This window comes from Lycium barbarum, chromosome 8, assembly GCF_019175385.1.
Source record: "Lycium barbarum isolate Lr01 chromosome 8, ASM1917538v2, whole genome shotgun sequence".
NCBI lineage: Eukaryota > Viridiplantae > Streptophyta > Magnoliopsida > Solanales > Solanaceae > Lycium > Lycium barbarum.
In genome coordinates, this window is record NC_083344.1 from 119,083,855 (window position 1) to 119,099,656 (window position 15,802).

General features: G+C 35.2%; 2 protein-coding genes across 3 annotated transcripts in view; one reads left to right on the forward strand and one right to left on the reverse strand.

The window, feature by feature from the left end:
- Positions 1-1,273: 1,273 nt before the first annotated feature.
- LOC132606910 (thylakoid membrane protein TERC, chloroplastic) lies at positions 1,274-10,329 on the reverse strand. Its single transcript, XM_060320591.1, has 14 exons — positions 10,003-10,329; positions 9,361-9,444; positions 8,923-8,981; positions 8,747-8,823; positions 7,660-7,747; positions 7,428-7,508; positions 7,236-7,292; positions 4,387-4,468; positions 2,819-2,868; positions 2,507-2,563; positions 2,336-2,414; positions 1,899-1,957; positions 1,662-1,719; positions 1,274-1,574 (listed from the first exon to the last, which is right to left on the reverse strand). The coding sequence occupies exons 1-14, from the start codon at positions 10,154-10,156 to the stop codon at positions 1,480-1,482; spliced, it is 1,080 nt and encodes a 359-aa protein (XP_060176574.1). The 5' UTR covers positions 10,157-10,329; the 3' UTR covers positions 1,274-1,479.
- A 2,963-nt stretch (positions 10,330-13,292) lies between these two features.
- LOC132606913 (protein MODIFIER OF SNC1 11-like) overlaps positions 13,293-15,802 on the forward strand; it is a 5,857-nt gene continuing 3,347 nt past the window's right edge. For both annotated transcript variants that reach the window (XM_060320594.1, XM_060320593.1), the window contains exon 1: positions 13,293-13,741. In XM_060320594.1, the coding sequence (XP_060176577.1) occupies positions 13,308-13,741 (434 nt within the window). In that variant the 5' untranslated portion in view covers positions 13,293-13,307. The remainder of the gene's footprint in view (positions 13,742-15,802) is intronic.

A 15,802-nucleotide genomic window follows, 5' to 3' on the forward strand; every position in this document is an offset into this window, starting at 1 on the left:
TAGACCCAAAGATGCTGAATATCATTCATTGGAATTTCAATGCGCATTGAGCAACAATCTTTTTGGATTCGCTCCCGCCTTACAACCTTGTTTTCCATTGTAATTGCCATTGTGGTCCAACCTTATTATTTTCTACAGAGATTCCCCATATCGTTGAAGAAAAAAGAAAAGGAAAACGTTGTCAAAGGATATATGGACAAGAAGATGATTGTTGTAATAATTCATCCCAACCTGCGATACAATCACATGGTTCCCATGTTATCACGACATTTTTTGGGTGCCACAATTTTTAGATGGGCATATTCATGACCATTTTCCGTTAAGTAATATCTTCTTGTTTTATGATGAAGACACGAAGGAACAACATTTTGGTGAGTAACATGAAATGAATAAAGAATGTTGAACGTTGACATTCATCAACTTAATAAGGATTCTTTGGTGGATAATGCCTTTTAGGGCACGACTCAAACAAAAGAAAAAGAAGGATAAAAAATTGACGAATTTGTTCCTTATTGTATGTATTTTGCATGATATTTGTCTTCTCTATCGTATGTGTAGTGGCATTAGGTTAATCCTTCCGCTTCACCTTTACTTTCCAATATTTTATTTGATAAAACTTAAATGAAAAAAATACACAGGGAAATTACACAAGTACTAAAAATCACATGTAATAGTTAAAAATAAAATTAAAATTCAATTAAAAACTCACATCGAGTCCCCGAATAATCATAGTACCAATCAATTTGTGATAAATAGAAAAGAAATTTTACTAATATAAACTTAGCAAAATTAAACTTATTCTCCATACTCCCTGTGAAGTCATTTTCCTGATTTTTAAGGAACTTGTTATCCTAAAAATAATATTTTCCAAAACATTTGACCAACCAGAAAACATTCTCCAAAATAATATTTTCCTTCATACCAAACACACCCTTCGTCTCGGTTGAGTCACTTTAAAGGACTAGCTAAATGATGAATTATGAAAGAGAAGGCAACAAACATTATAGCTAGAGTTTGTAAAATATCTCCTATTTAAGACCCTGTAGATAATCTCACCCCATAGTTTAAATTTTTTTAAAAGAAACCGTTTATGTATGTGCTCTTGCAAACCCCCCATCCTTCCAATTTTTCCATAAAAATCCTAGCTCTAAGACTAGCTACAACAACATCCCCCAGTGTGATCTGACAAGTGGGGTCTGGGGAGGGTAAGATGTACGCAGACCTTACTCCTGCCTTTGTAGGACAGAGAGGTTGTTCCTCAAAGACCCTCAGCTCAAAGAAATTAATTTATTGCAAAAATATGTTAAAGATTGATGGTATTTTTTGCACTGTAATGGAATAAAGTACATTTGGCAGAGCAGGGCACACTGGTAAAAGATGTAATGGCCAAGGCAACAAAGAAGAGAATAAAAAAGGAACACAATACATATCCTTTATCCTCTCCTAAAGAAAGATCAGCATCTCAGAGAGCACCCCAACTCATTGATCAGATTTTTTAACAAGACTCAGCAAGACTCCAGCACTAAGACATGTCGCTACAACACCAAGAGACGCCTCAGTGGAAACATGGTATCCTGCGTGAAATTTGATATTAGTCGGACACCCCCACTGGATTTTAATCGTAAGAGGAAAGAGCTCAACTGATGTTTGCAGAAACTCACCGAAAAAGTCTAGGATCATTTTGAATCCAATGAATCCCAGGACAATACCAATGGAAGGCTGAAAGGAAATGGGGATTTTATTTAAAAATTGTCATCTATAAAAATATGAAAAGGTGAACTTCAAAGATGAGTCATGAATAGTTTAACGACTAGTTTGATTTGTTTTATTTAATATTTTAATGCTACTGACTCATATCTGTAGAACAAGAGCTCTGATAAAAGCAAGGCAATTCTCACCTGTAGATATTCCAACTCTGCCATACTTTCAGAAATGAGCGTGTACAATGACCTTAATCCTGCATAAAGAATAGCTAAGACGGTCACCTAGTTTATAGGGCAAGAAAAAGGATATTTTGGGGAAGGGTAATAGAGAAAGAAGATCTACTTCATGAAATCAGAATGAACAATAAAGTGACGAGATCTTCTTTGTAAATCAAAACAAGCACCACGTAACAATTAAGTTCATGCACATGAGTCCTTGATATATATATGAATTGATGAAAGAACGTCAAAAACATGATCATTTACAAAAAACACAAAATACCAAATATCACTTAGTTAAACCAACTCTAATTAGGTACAAGAAATCACATTTCAATTAGTAATTGGCTCTTTTTATAGCTCTTGTGGTTAAAAACTTAAAATAAGAAGCAAGATAAAGAACAGCGCTCTACCCAAAATTGCAAAGAGATTGGAAGTGAAAACTATGAAAGGATCTCTTGTGACACCAAAAACTGCTGGTATAGAATCAACCTGAGAAAAACACAACATTGTTGTTAGCACAGAAACAAACATGTATATTAGTCCTTCAAGATATGCATATCCAGTATGAACAGAATACTCACAGCGAATGCAATATCACTGAGTTCAATAACCGCCACTGTCAAAAGTAAAGGTGTAGCCTGCCCAAAATGTTAAAGCCTGTTAGAAATCAAAATAATTAATCTAAAAGATATTCGTTATAAGAAAACTATATAACAAGTACACAGGCATATAACAAGTACACAGACTTTTGTTCGTATAGATGGTCAAAAGCACAAGATTTCGTTAAGCCTGAAATTTAAAGGTATAAATTGATATACGCGTGAATATTATTGAGGTCACACGCCAGGACAAAGATAAATTTCAATTGCTAAAATAACTCCCAGTTGACTTACTTTCCATACACCATCCTGCAAAGTTATGAACCGGTCACCATCATATTCAGCTGCATCACCAACAAAAGTTTGAAAAATCATCATATATTTCGGAAGCTGAAAGGTTAGATTTCTGTATCAGGAACAGAGCTTCATCATCTTAAGAAAACTTGTGCCTGGACCCTACTCATGCATCATATGATCTAAAGATTAACTAGAATATCACGGAATTTGAAGAACATTAGTCTCTGAAGGGAAAAAAATAACCTAATTCATGGGTTCCGACCCACCCTTGCACTCCAAATAAGCTCAATAAATTTGGCAAGGAAAGGGATTATTTTCTATACATGGAGTTTGAGTTACACTGGACCATGAATTTTGGTGATACCCAGTTGATTTATAGCATGTGGTCGAATGTATGTGCTTTTTAGTATTGCTCAAAGTGTACCTTTTTTTAAATAATAAATTAAGAGAATATTATTGATATAAAACAGACCAGCAGTAAGGGTAAACTGGACCAAGAGTCCAAACGAGAATTACAATGTGTAAAGAACTAAGAAAGTCAACTGTCGCATCCAGTATATGCTGTAGCTGTGCTGCACCAAAAATTAAGTAAAGATATACACTTGAGCTAAAGATTAATTACATTATCCTTCTTGCTTTCATAAACTCTAGCATTTCTCTATCTGTATAACCAAACTTACTTTTATTCTATAAATGATTTCCAGTTAGTTTCAAAAGGACATTGTCCCTAATTTGTCTCACCATCACTCCTTTAATGTCCCCACCAAAAATGATACTCCTTTTTTTTTTTTTTTTTTTTTTTTTTGGTTTTTGGAACGGTAAGTTTTCAAATATGATACTCTATTTTATAGGGTCCAACCCCATTATCTTTGATTAAGAAATTATTTTCCATTTTTATAAATGAAGAAGTAAAAAACCTGGAGTATGTCATATATCTAAACCTCTGAGTTCTACTTAAAAAAAAAAAAAAAAACTTGTATCGTATCCCACTTTGACTAGAACCTAGAAGGGAAGAGAACAATGAAATATGAAAAAGTTGGAGCATAACTTACTTCACAAAATATGTCTCCGAAAATAGTAAGTAAAATGATCACATTATGCACCTAAACAGAATCACATTGCAGATCCTTCCAAAGGGGACAACAAATTGAAAGAAGAGAGAGTCCTCCTCTCTTAAATTGCCACATTTGCAGCATGCACAGCTGTTCTGTAAACTTTACACGAAGCTCTCAACTACAAGCTAGGACTGAGAAACCAGCATAGGATGCACTTGTTGTTCTTGGAGTCGATCAATTTGAGGACTCCAGAATAACCAACTCAAAGTTTCAAAAAAAGTACCACAAGTATAAATCAAACTAGCAGTTGTTTTAGAAAAAAAAAAAAATTTACTAGCAGTTGTTGTAGTTGGACTTGATCATTTCAATTATTCCAGGACAACCAATACAAAGTTAGTACCAGTATAAGAGTTAAAAAAACAAATGAGCAGTCATTTGCAGGAGCACATATAAGACCAATTAGAAACCAAATATTGCACCTAATTATGCAAAGACACAGAGAAAATTTACATGTGATGGGAATGAATTTCTGGCAGGTCTTCACAATGAAATTGTCAGATAGATCATCGTCGTCTTCTTCTGCCGTGAACAGCTATGATGAGATTAAAAAAAGGTATCATTAACTAAATTGCAAAAATGCTTCTGGGACAACAATATAGATCAAAGAGTAATATATGAGCCCATTTAGTTATCTCATAGGTGCTTTTCTTATTAGTTTCCAACAGTTCGGAATGGCTGGTGGCCTTTATGCTAAGCTTGTATATTTGTGCCCATTTCCACATGACATGGAAAAGAAGAGTCATTCTACTAAACCAAGATGTATTTTATGCAGACATCCAGGCAACTCCAATGAGCATATATTTAGCAGTCTCTTGTCAATAATACTTTTAGCAGTCTCTTGTCAATTTTAGCCTGCTGTTACCTTGTCAAAAAAAAAAAAAAATCTCTTTTAGCCTTGATTGGTAAAATTCAAAGTTCTGGCAGAATTGATTGCATGACTTGAAGTGATAACTCTTAAATGTTCATTTTCTTAGTTTCCCTTAAAGTTGTTTACTAGATTTGTGGTGATTGCAGAGATGGCTCTGCCTTTTTCTTCTATTTAAATAAGTAATCAGAGTTTTATTTCACCAAAAGCACCAAGAAGATGCTAATACGTACAAGTCAAAAACTCAGGCTCCTCTCGTTAAAAGTCTAGGGAGCTTAGGAACTCAAGTAGCGTGTTAACATAAAATATGTGGCATTCTACAAACACTTATTTCTAATCCTGTTACAATTGGATTGGCTAAACTTTCGAAATGTCGTCTAGTCCTCTCTTTCCAAATTACCCAAAAGATGCAGGCTGGAATAGTGAACCATATCTTCCTGTTCTCTCTGCCCATCTACCTTCAAGTCCAGCTCCACAGCAGTTCCTTCAATGTCTAATGGAAGACCCGGTTTAAATTGTACTGACTGAAAAACATGCCCCAAAGGTCCGGCAGTATATGAACAAGTGATGTATCTCTCCTCACTTACTTCACATATGAAGCATCTATTACACATTAACATACCCCTTCTTTGTAAATTTGATCGGGTTAGACACGCTTCATGCACACCAATCCAGCAAAAATTTGTCACCTCGGGAGTCGCATTACCTTTTCAGGTTATCTTCCAAGGCCAGTGTGATGGATCCTCTTTTTTTTTTTTTTTTTTTTTTTGATAAAGGTAATTTCGTATTCCTCAACACCAAGAAGATACTGGCAGTAATTTATTACAAAAGGCCTAGTATCCTACAGAGAAGCCAAAAATTCTACAAGTGATTCTGAACCTACTACATAATTCTCTTTACACCAGAATTGAAATGTGATGGATCCTTTTAATCTGTAGTTTTTTTTTTTTTGAGTAAAAGGTAGCTCCTTTTAATCTGCGGTTAATAGTTCATAACCATATCTGACAGTCCTTTCGACCTCTCTGATGTTCCACTTCAATGCATGCTTCCTCCTGGTATATAGCATCTCCAGTATTCTCAGAAATTCAGAGACTTCCTATTTCCCAGTCCTCAAAATTTCTCTAAAGTTGGCTCCCCCAGCATTGTGCAATGCATCCGGGTTGACTACCAAGCAATACAAGTCTAGGAACTGCTTTTCTTACTTTTTTTCTTTTTTCCTTTTTGTAGTAAGAAGGCATACTTATTGGTTGGAGTTTAAGTGATGGCAAGAGCATTCTGTCTACGTTGGTCTTACGAACAACAACGCAAGCTAATTTATCCTGGCTGAGAAGCAAGGATTTATAGCCTATTTGGCCAAGCTTCCAAAATTTGCTTATTTTGAAAAGTGCTTTTTGAAGTACTTTGGAAGAGTAGCAATTTGTGTTTGGCTACTCAATTTTAAAAGCACTTTTGCCAATATTAGAGCATTACTTTGTGCTTGGCTAATGTTCCAAAAGTGCTTTTGGGGAAAAGCTACTTTTTAGCTTTTGAAAAACAGCTTCAGCTACTGCTCAAAAGCACTTATGTTTTCTCTTAAAGCTTGGCCAAACACCTTAACTTTACAAAATAAGCACTTTTTGAAAAGAAAAGATAAGCACTTTTAGCTTCCCAGAAGTTTCACCAAATATGCTATTGATCTCCCTTTTCCACCTTTTTACTGCATTCAATGTGCTTCACATTACTTCTGCCAGATGATACAACTGATAAAGTTGATATGACATCCTCAGAGGGATTATATCATAATAAATCAACAAAATTAGGTATTTTTGTCCTTAATATTTTGCAACAGCACTAAAATAAAAATGTGGCAACTCTCAGAACAACAAATATGCTAATTCAAGTAATTTGGTAGTCATCATGCTCTTACACAGAATCGTTTGCAAATCTATTTAAACAAGAAATAGCAGTTGCAGAAGATGCACATCATAAGCATCCTCAAGACTGATATCTACAATATATGCATGTCTCAGATGCTGCCCTACCTTTTTTTCCCATTGCATTAGAGGTACAAAATATATTGTCACCATCCATTGTAGTGTGGTACTAATATCTGGGGTATGCTCGTTCATAATTATGTTACATGGGCTTCTTAAAGAATACCTATGTTACATGGACTCAACTGCAAATATGTACCCAGCAGAGATATTTTTTAGTATCAGGTACGAGTATGTGCAAGTATCAGGCATATGTATGTATAAGCATCAGGTACAAGTACTTTGCTATTTTTTAATGTGAGGAATTAATACAAAGTATCCACACTCATGTCACAATCATTCAACATGGCTACACATCAAAGGCAAATTAAGGATCATGCAATATAAGTTTATCATCTTAAAAACATTGCATCAACGAAAAATAGCTAAAGGAGATGGTATGCGGATAAAAGAGAATGCACCTTGAATGAAGAGTATAGAAGAATCCCAGCCAACAGTAGGTTAACTGCCTCAAATCTCTGAAATGACACAAAATGATAAACATGAAATAATTTTGTATAATGTGTACTTCTCCGGGTAGGGGGATATACTTGGAAGTTGGAACTTCTGCATGTTTGTAATTACATGTTTCTGCAATGAAAATAGCAGCCAACCTGCAGGGTTGCTGTTCCTAGCAGTATGATAGACAATCTGAAGATAACGGCACCAGCAATTCCATATGAGAGCACCCGGTTCTGTATACCCAATAAGCAGATTTGCATCATGAACAAGGTCCCATAAATGATAATAGAAACATTGTCCAGCTTATATAAAGTAAAAGTAAGGCCAGAATGAACACAATGTTGTGAGTACGGACTGTAAGCGCAGAAAAGATTAGCATCGCACCTGATACATAAGTGGTACTTTGAAATATTTGAATATCAGAACGAATACAAATAAATTGTCCACTGACAAACTCTGCTCAAGCAGATACCTGAAAATATACAGCTAAAACCAGTAAATCCAGAAGCAAATCAAGCCTAGAAAGCACTGGAACTTGATAGGAACAATTAGGTGTCTAAGATTGAGTAATAAAGAAACATCAACTGATTCAGATCAATCCCAAGTAAAAATCAATCGTCAGTACAATCCAGTGCTAAAACATTTATTATTTTTTGGTCGATTTAGTCCTCTCAGCTGTAAGGTACTTCTTACGTGGACTATGATCTGATAAAAGTTGTGGATCTAGATCATGTCTCTCCAGCAAAGGAAAACTACAAGGTCCTACAGATCCACAATTACAGAGGAAATGCTAATAGTTCTTTTATTTGCCCGTGATAATAGGACTAGGAGGAGACAGCAGGCTTTTTTAGGGGCAAATGGAATTTTTATTGCTCGTCATAAGCAGCATCAAGAAAGTGCTTGCTCATTATTTACAGAAAGATGACCAAAAACGGCAGGCTTTAAGTTTTATAATGGAGCAAATTTCATGTCTATAGTCAGGAGTAATACTCTCGGTTAACAATCAAATTTCCATGGCCAGACCAATACTGTCTATGCAAGATCTTGCACTTATGTGCTAAAGAATACAGTGAGGTCTCATTTTATGACTTGGTTGAAAGGAAACTTCAGAGATCCTCACTCATGACCATGAACTCCTTCCCCAATCAAACATGCAATCCATTTACTGGCGCGGTTAATTACTCCACGATAGAACATTGCTCTAAGCTGAAAACTATTTCTCCTTTTCGCTACTTTCCATTTTTTTTTCTCAGAGTTCTTCTCACTTGAATCACAGCGATATTATATAGTGGCAATTCTAATTAGCTTTATATTCTTATTATCGTTTTAGCATTACGAATAATTTCCAAATACTCCGCATTCTGCAGTCGCATTCAGCACTAGAGGTTCTATCATCTTAAAACAACAAAGAACATCAAGTATTTCCAAAATTTATAGGCTTAAATCATCAATATGTAGTTTGTCTCTTTACCCAGCGAAAAATTCAGATGCCTTGGTAACTCCCTCCATGAACCCCACGCCAACACCAAATGCCACTGCTGAAAACACCTATATAAATCCATCACTATATTTCCTTCAATTTAGAGTGCTCTAAATCAGTATGACAAACAATAACTGTCGTTATGACCATAGCTAGGAATTACTTACACACAAGGCAACCGTCCTGACAGAAGACACGTAATTGCCAGACCCTTGAGTTTTTTCTTCTGTTTCATCAACAGCAAATGTAATATGAGACATCTCAGCATGGAACACAAATTTATATACAAAATTCCAGTCTTTATTGTTTCTATCATCTTTTCCAGGTCATTCATATCAATGAAAAAGCATTTTTTAACAAATTTTAAGATTGGATACCAGATGAATGATTTCAAGATTTTGAAACATACTTCCCCTGATCATTCAATTGGACAGCGGATGCAATTATTTTCATTTTTCAAGTCCAGACCAATAGAACTTTATAGAATGTGATATGTTATCAGCATAAAAGTGGAGTTTCCAAATTCTTATCATTTCGCTTTCTTAATTAAGCTTTGTCTCATAAGAAAACAGGTACAACAATCAGGATTCTATCTAATTTCTAACCAGCAGTAGATGATTCTGTCTCTTGTTCAGATTTCTTCAAGCAGGAAATCACCGCACTATATCTTCGTCTACAATTACACCCCACTGCAAACAAGAAGAAACTTCATTACCATGTCTCAATGCTAAAAAAAGTACTCATGAAGAAATGGGGATATATACAAGCACCGGACGTAGGCCTCAGTGATCAATGAAGTGGGTTGAGAACCATGACGTCTTAAGGTACAAATTCCAACATAAACAAAACAAAAAAATACCCCTCCGTCTCAAATTATCTGTCATGTTTCACTCTTACACGCCCCGTAAGAAAATATTACTTAGAAGGAGTTTTGACTATTTTATCCTTATTTATGTCTTAAGATATAATCTCTCTCTTCATTTAATTTTTGCTTTATTTATGTGTCTATCTCCCTATAATTGAGATGTTTGTCATCTTCAAGAACAATCAATACTAAGGACAAAATGGGAAAAGCTTGAACTTTTAAGATGACAAATTTTTAGAAAGTAGGACAGTTAATTTGAGACAGAGGAGTACTAGGTAATGTCTTCCTATCTATGTGGACAGATTGACATCATTATTTGTGCTGCTATCTCTGCTATAAAAAAAAAAAAAGATATACAAAGAAATTACCACATGAGCATTACCTAAAATGGGTGCTGGAAATTGAAGATGAGGTGATTGAAAGTGAATCCATCTTGGGCATTTAGCAGGAGAAGAGATTGTGGTCCTGCTCCTGGAGATGAAGTTTGGAGGGGATTGAGTAGTGTGGTTATTATGGATTATGGAAGCCAATTTCATGGCTTTCACTTTGATAAGGAAGACTTTATCTCCTTTTTTGCTTTGATAATATATACTAGTATGAAAAAAGAGAGAGCGTTATATTACTGGTTCAAGAATGGACCTTTGTTGTGAGTTATGACAACTTCTGCTATCCGATTCGCAGATAGGAAAGTGACCGCAATTCCCAAATCGTCCACGAAATTGCACAATTTAGGTGTCACTATGCTGGGAGTCCAATAACTTTCTCCTTAATTATATTTTCTCTATTTTTTTATTTTTTTTGAAATGTTATGAGTTAATTATGTAAAAAAATAAATTTATGAATCAATTATGTAGTTTTGTTACATATGTATTATTCAAATATATAAATTTTTTCTTTAAGAATTTGAAGAATTTATGCTCGTATAATAAGGTGTTTGACCCTTGTATTTTAACCCTTCTTATTATATAGGATAAAAAAGTAGTATTAAACATCAGAAACAATAAAATATTTTCCTTCTTACTAAACACACCCTTAAATTTATTGGTAGGTTTTTTCTTTGCAATAATACATAAATAGACCCTCAAGTTTGACCTCATATTTTAAGTATGACTTCCAATTTTAGGTGTGCATAAGTAGGCACCTCAACTTGTAAAAAACTGAACACATAAATACAAATGTTGACGTGACACATAATTTTGGAGATGTCTAGATGATCATTTTGTAAGTTAAAGTGTTCAACTAAAAAAGTAGAAACAAGTTGAGATTCCTACTTGTGCACACCCAAAGTTGAAGGACACACTTAAAAAATGTGACCAAATTTGAGGATCTATTTATGTATTATGCCTTTTTCTTTCGATGGCTAGTTATGATGGCTAAGCCTTGCCTTATAATTTCTACTTTGGTAATTAATAAATGGAAAATGGCCAAATATACCCCTGCACTATCAGAAAAGGAGAAAATATACTCCTCGTTATAATTTAGGGTCAAATATATCTTTGCTGTTATACTTCGAGGCTAAATATACTCTTCATCCGTTAAAGTTGTCTAAGATGAACATCCAATCGTACGTGGCTGCCACACATTTGACGAGATGGATGTCACGTGGCATGCCAACTCAACACCCATACCCATTTTAACTACCCATTTACTAATATTTTTCTTTTTTACTGGTCAAATCAAGGCTTCAATGCTAGCTTTTTTTGCTATTCCATAGACAAGGCATTGACGGAAAAGAAAATCACTAGCTTTGCATGAAAAGAGATGTCTACAAGGCAAGAAAATTATGCACGCAAATCGAGAATTTTGATTGATTTTTTGGGGTAAAATTTGCTCTTGGAAATTCCGTTGAATGGGTTGTTGATGTTGCTGCTGAGTAGTGAAACAAACTGATTGAATCCACAACCATTTTCCATTAAATCCTGTGAACCCGCTAAAGAAAATCCAAGATTATCCGTATACAACTGGGGCTTTTACTATTCGAAGAGCAAAGGCATTTACTCTGTTTACCTTGTAATGTTCTTAATCTGTCTATTTTTTTTGGTACAAAAATATTGCTCGTAAATTGAAATATTAAACTTGTTCATAAACATTGCTGAAATATGCTTAGTGATGCTGCTTGGAATTTGAAGAAGCGGTCATGGTGGCTGTAATGGTGGTGAAAGGGAAAACAATTTTAGTGATGGAAGAACAAATAGAGGGGAGGGGTAAAATGGGTTAGGGTTGTTGAGGTGACATGCCACGTGGTGTTCACCTCATCAGATGTGTGGCAGCAACGTAGGAGCAAATGTTCACCTTGGACAACTTTAACGGATGAGGGGTATATTTAGTCCCAAAGTATAACGGTAAGGTTATATTTGGCCTCAAAGTATAACGAAGGGTATATTTGGCCCTTTTCTGATATCACAAGGGTATATTTGGCCCTTTTCCTTTAATAAAATTGTTTAATTACGAAAAAGAATCACGCTGGAATAAAATTTCAACTTCCACAAAATATTTATTCAAATTCAGCTTTTCTTTTTTTACTTTAACTAAAATATTATCCAAACAACTACTAAATTACTAAATTAAACTACAAACAATATTAATCATTTCTCTTCAATTTTTCTTCACCTACCTTTATCTCTCGTGAAATCATCCATAGCCAACTCTCACACCTCCGCGCTGCAGCTTCTGTGCCTCTCCTTTGCACATACCTAAACCATGTCAACCTAGCTTTGCTCATCTAGTCCTTCACCGAAGCCACTCCCACCTTATCCTGGATAAGTTTATATCTAACCTATCCTTCATAGTATGAGCACACATTCATTTCTAATAATAAAGGTGTTTGTTTATGTGTATTAGCAAATACTCCCTCCGAATAAAAAGACTATCCACTTAGAGCCCGTTTGGATTGGCTTATAAGTTGCTTATAAGCTGTTTTCAGCTTTTTTGAGTGTTTGACTGGCCAGCTTAAAGTCATTTTGTGCTTAAAATAAGCTCACAAAAATAATTGGGCCCATTTGACGTAGCTTATAAGCTGAAAACAGCTTATAAGCCAAAAAAATAAGTTAGACTACCCAACTTAATTTTTTTAGCTTATAAGCTGTTTGCAGCTTATAAGTATAAGCCCATCCAGACGGGCTCTTAGTAGTAAAGACATAATCTCATAAACTAGCTGCAATTATTTCGTTTGTAAAACAAAATGTAAAAAAGAAAAGAAAAACACCCAAATCCTACTGTTATGGAGATACTATCAAATTTAAAATAGTTCGACCCCTAAACTTCAGAACCGCCTTTGGGATTTTAAAATAAAAAACAAAACACGAGCGAGATAGGAGTTAAGGGTGTTTTCGGAATTTTATGCAGAAAATAACGAAAAAAATTTAGTAGCCGTTTGGCCATGGATATCAAAAACAATTCACTTTTTTTTTGAAATTTTTAAAGTTGAAGTTGTGCTTGATCATAGTTTTTGAAATCATAATTTTTGGTGAAATGTAATTATAAAAAATAATTTTTTTTGAGTTTTTAATATTCCGGAATGTAACTTTAAATTGTATTCGGAATATTTGTAGCGAAATGCTCAAAAATAAAAAAAGTGAGAAAAATTTCCGGAGAAAAAGTAAATAATTTTTATGGCCAAACGGCACCTTATACTCAACATGAGTGAGACAGTGAGAGGGGAGTTAAGGGTGTTGTGGTAATTTTAGGATGAAAATATCGCCCTCTAAAGTGCCAACCAAACGAGCCATAAGAATAATCCCAATCCCAGAAAAAGCAGCTGCAGCTTCTTCCATCTCCTCGCTTCCAAATTCACCCAACGAAATCCCCAATCCAAACTTATCTCTTGAATCCTCAGCTATGGCCACAACAACAGCACAACAGAATCCCGAAAACCCTATCAAAACCCTAGATCAGCCACCGTCAGATCCCAATCCAACGGCCGAAACCGCATCTCCTCCTAATTCCGCACCGGAATCGCCGACATCTGCCGGTGCCAAAGAGGAAATCAAGGCGGCGACTGGAGATGATGACAGCTGTCAGGGTAATGATAGTAATATACAGAAGAAAATGAAGCGAGCTGAGCGGTTTGGAATGCCTGTCAAGTTATCTGAAGAAGAAAAGCGAAATTCCAGAGCTGAGAGGTACTACCTTCCGCTTCAATTTATTTGTCTTACTTTCCTTTTTAGTTCGTTTACAAAATTGAAACAGGACTAGTCTTTTTTAATATATCTTTAAGTTGTTGCATGCATTAGGGTTTGTGGTTTATTCTATAAAATTTGGCTGGTCCTGAGTGCAAGTATCAATACATATAACTTTTGGTGTGAATTCCGGCTTTTTCTTAAGTTTTGAAAAATAAAAGTTACTCCTATATACTAAAGCTATCCAGAGAAGAGAAGCAAATTCTCGAGCTGAGAGGTATTTGTAAATAGCTACAGTTTAGAGCGTAATTATGAAACGTAGCTACTGTTTAGAGCGTAATTATGAAACGTAGCTACAGTTTGTGTAGTTTACGAAGCGTAGCTACAATTGCGCATATAGTAGCTATAGTTTAGAGCATGTCTGAAATCGCGGGTATCAAATGGATCAACAAATAATATATCAGCTGAAATGGCGCGAAAGAGTTGTATGCTACAAAACCCAAAATGTAGCTATATTCCGTAATTTTTTGAAACTATAGCTGTGTATTGTAAATACAGTCTACATGTTTGCCACGTTGCGTAATTTTTCCTACTGTTAATCCTTGAATTGTTGCATGCATTAGGGTTTGTGGTTTATTCTGTAATTTTAGCACATATAATTTTTGGTGTGAATTCCGATATATTCTTAATTTTCTTAAAAACAAAATTTGTATACTTTTGGGAACTGTTAGGGGTCGTTTGGTAGCTATTTAGGAGGCAAGTTATTCCTGTATTAAATTCTGCATAAGTAATACCACGTTTGGTAGACGGTTAGGAGGTAAGTTAGTCATGTAACTAATTCATGTATAACTTATGAGGAAATCTATGTGTTATTTTTTTTTTTTTTTTTGAGACTTGTAACAGTTACTCTATATATCCACAGGTGTACTACATCAAAATATGTAGTCCCCCTCCAAAAGGTTACATTTACAGCATTGATCTCTACAGTTGTCTATTCTTACAAGAGATCTAACACATCAAAAATATCTTCTGTCTGATCTAGAATTTCCTGTTTACACCAAAAATGAAAAAGAGCTAGGCAGTTCATCTTTAGCTTCTGTAAATTATTCTGCTTGTTCTCAAAACATCTCTGGTTCCTCTCTTTCCAAACAGTCCACCAGATACATGATGGGACAATCTTCCATCTCTCCTCTTTTCTTGTTACATTCCCATCCCTGTTCCAGCATTTTAACACTCCTTCTATGCTCCCAGGCTTCACCCATCTGATCTTCCTCAGGTTGATAAACATCCTCCATAGCTGGTCTGTCCATGTGCAGTGCAAGAAAAGATGACTGATTGTCTCATTATGATCCCCACACAAAAAACATCTCGAACATAAGTGAAAATCTCTTTTGTTCAAGTTTTCACGAGTCAACACTGCCTCTTTTGCCAACAGCCAGTTAAAACAGTTCACTTTATAAGGTACTTTTGTCTTCCATATCATCTTCCATGGCCATCCTTCTTCTTGATGGCCATGGAAGACAAAAGTACCTTATAAAGTGAATTGTTTTAACTGGCTGTTGGCAAAAGAGGCAGTGTTGACTCGTGAAAACTTGAACAAAAGAGGTTTTCACTTATGTTCGAGATGTTTTTTGTGTGGGGATCATAATCTATGTGTTATTTTATGCATGATAGAAGATGGAATAACTAAATCTGCATAACTAATTCCGGCATAAAATAATACATAGATTCCCTCGTAACTCATCCCTGCATTACTAATACCTGCATAACTCTAACCAGCTACCAAACAACCCCTAGTACTTTACATGGGATAAGTTCCAAGTACTAATGTCACATAATTGCTCTTTGAAGGAAACTAGCTTTCTTAATTGTTTTTTAGATGGGATTTTGGCTCCCATAATTGTAGTTCCCTTGCACTACCATTGGGTTGAACTGGACATCTTTGAGGATTTATGGTGTTCATTAGTGGTTATATGCCTTGACAATAGATTTCTGGTTGTCGTGGGAAAATTGCTGGGTAATTTAACTCAATATTTTCTGATGCATTAAAATGCTTGATTGAGA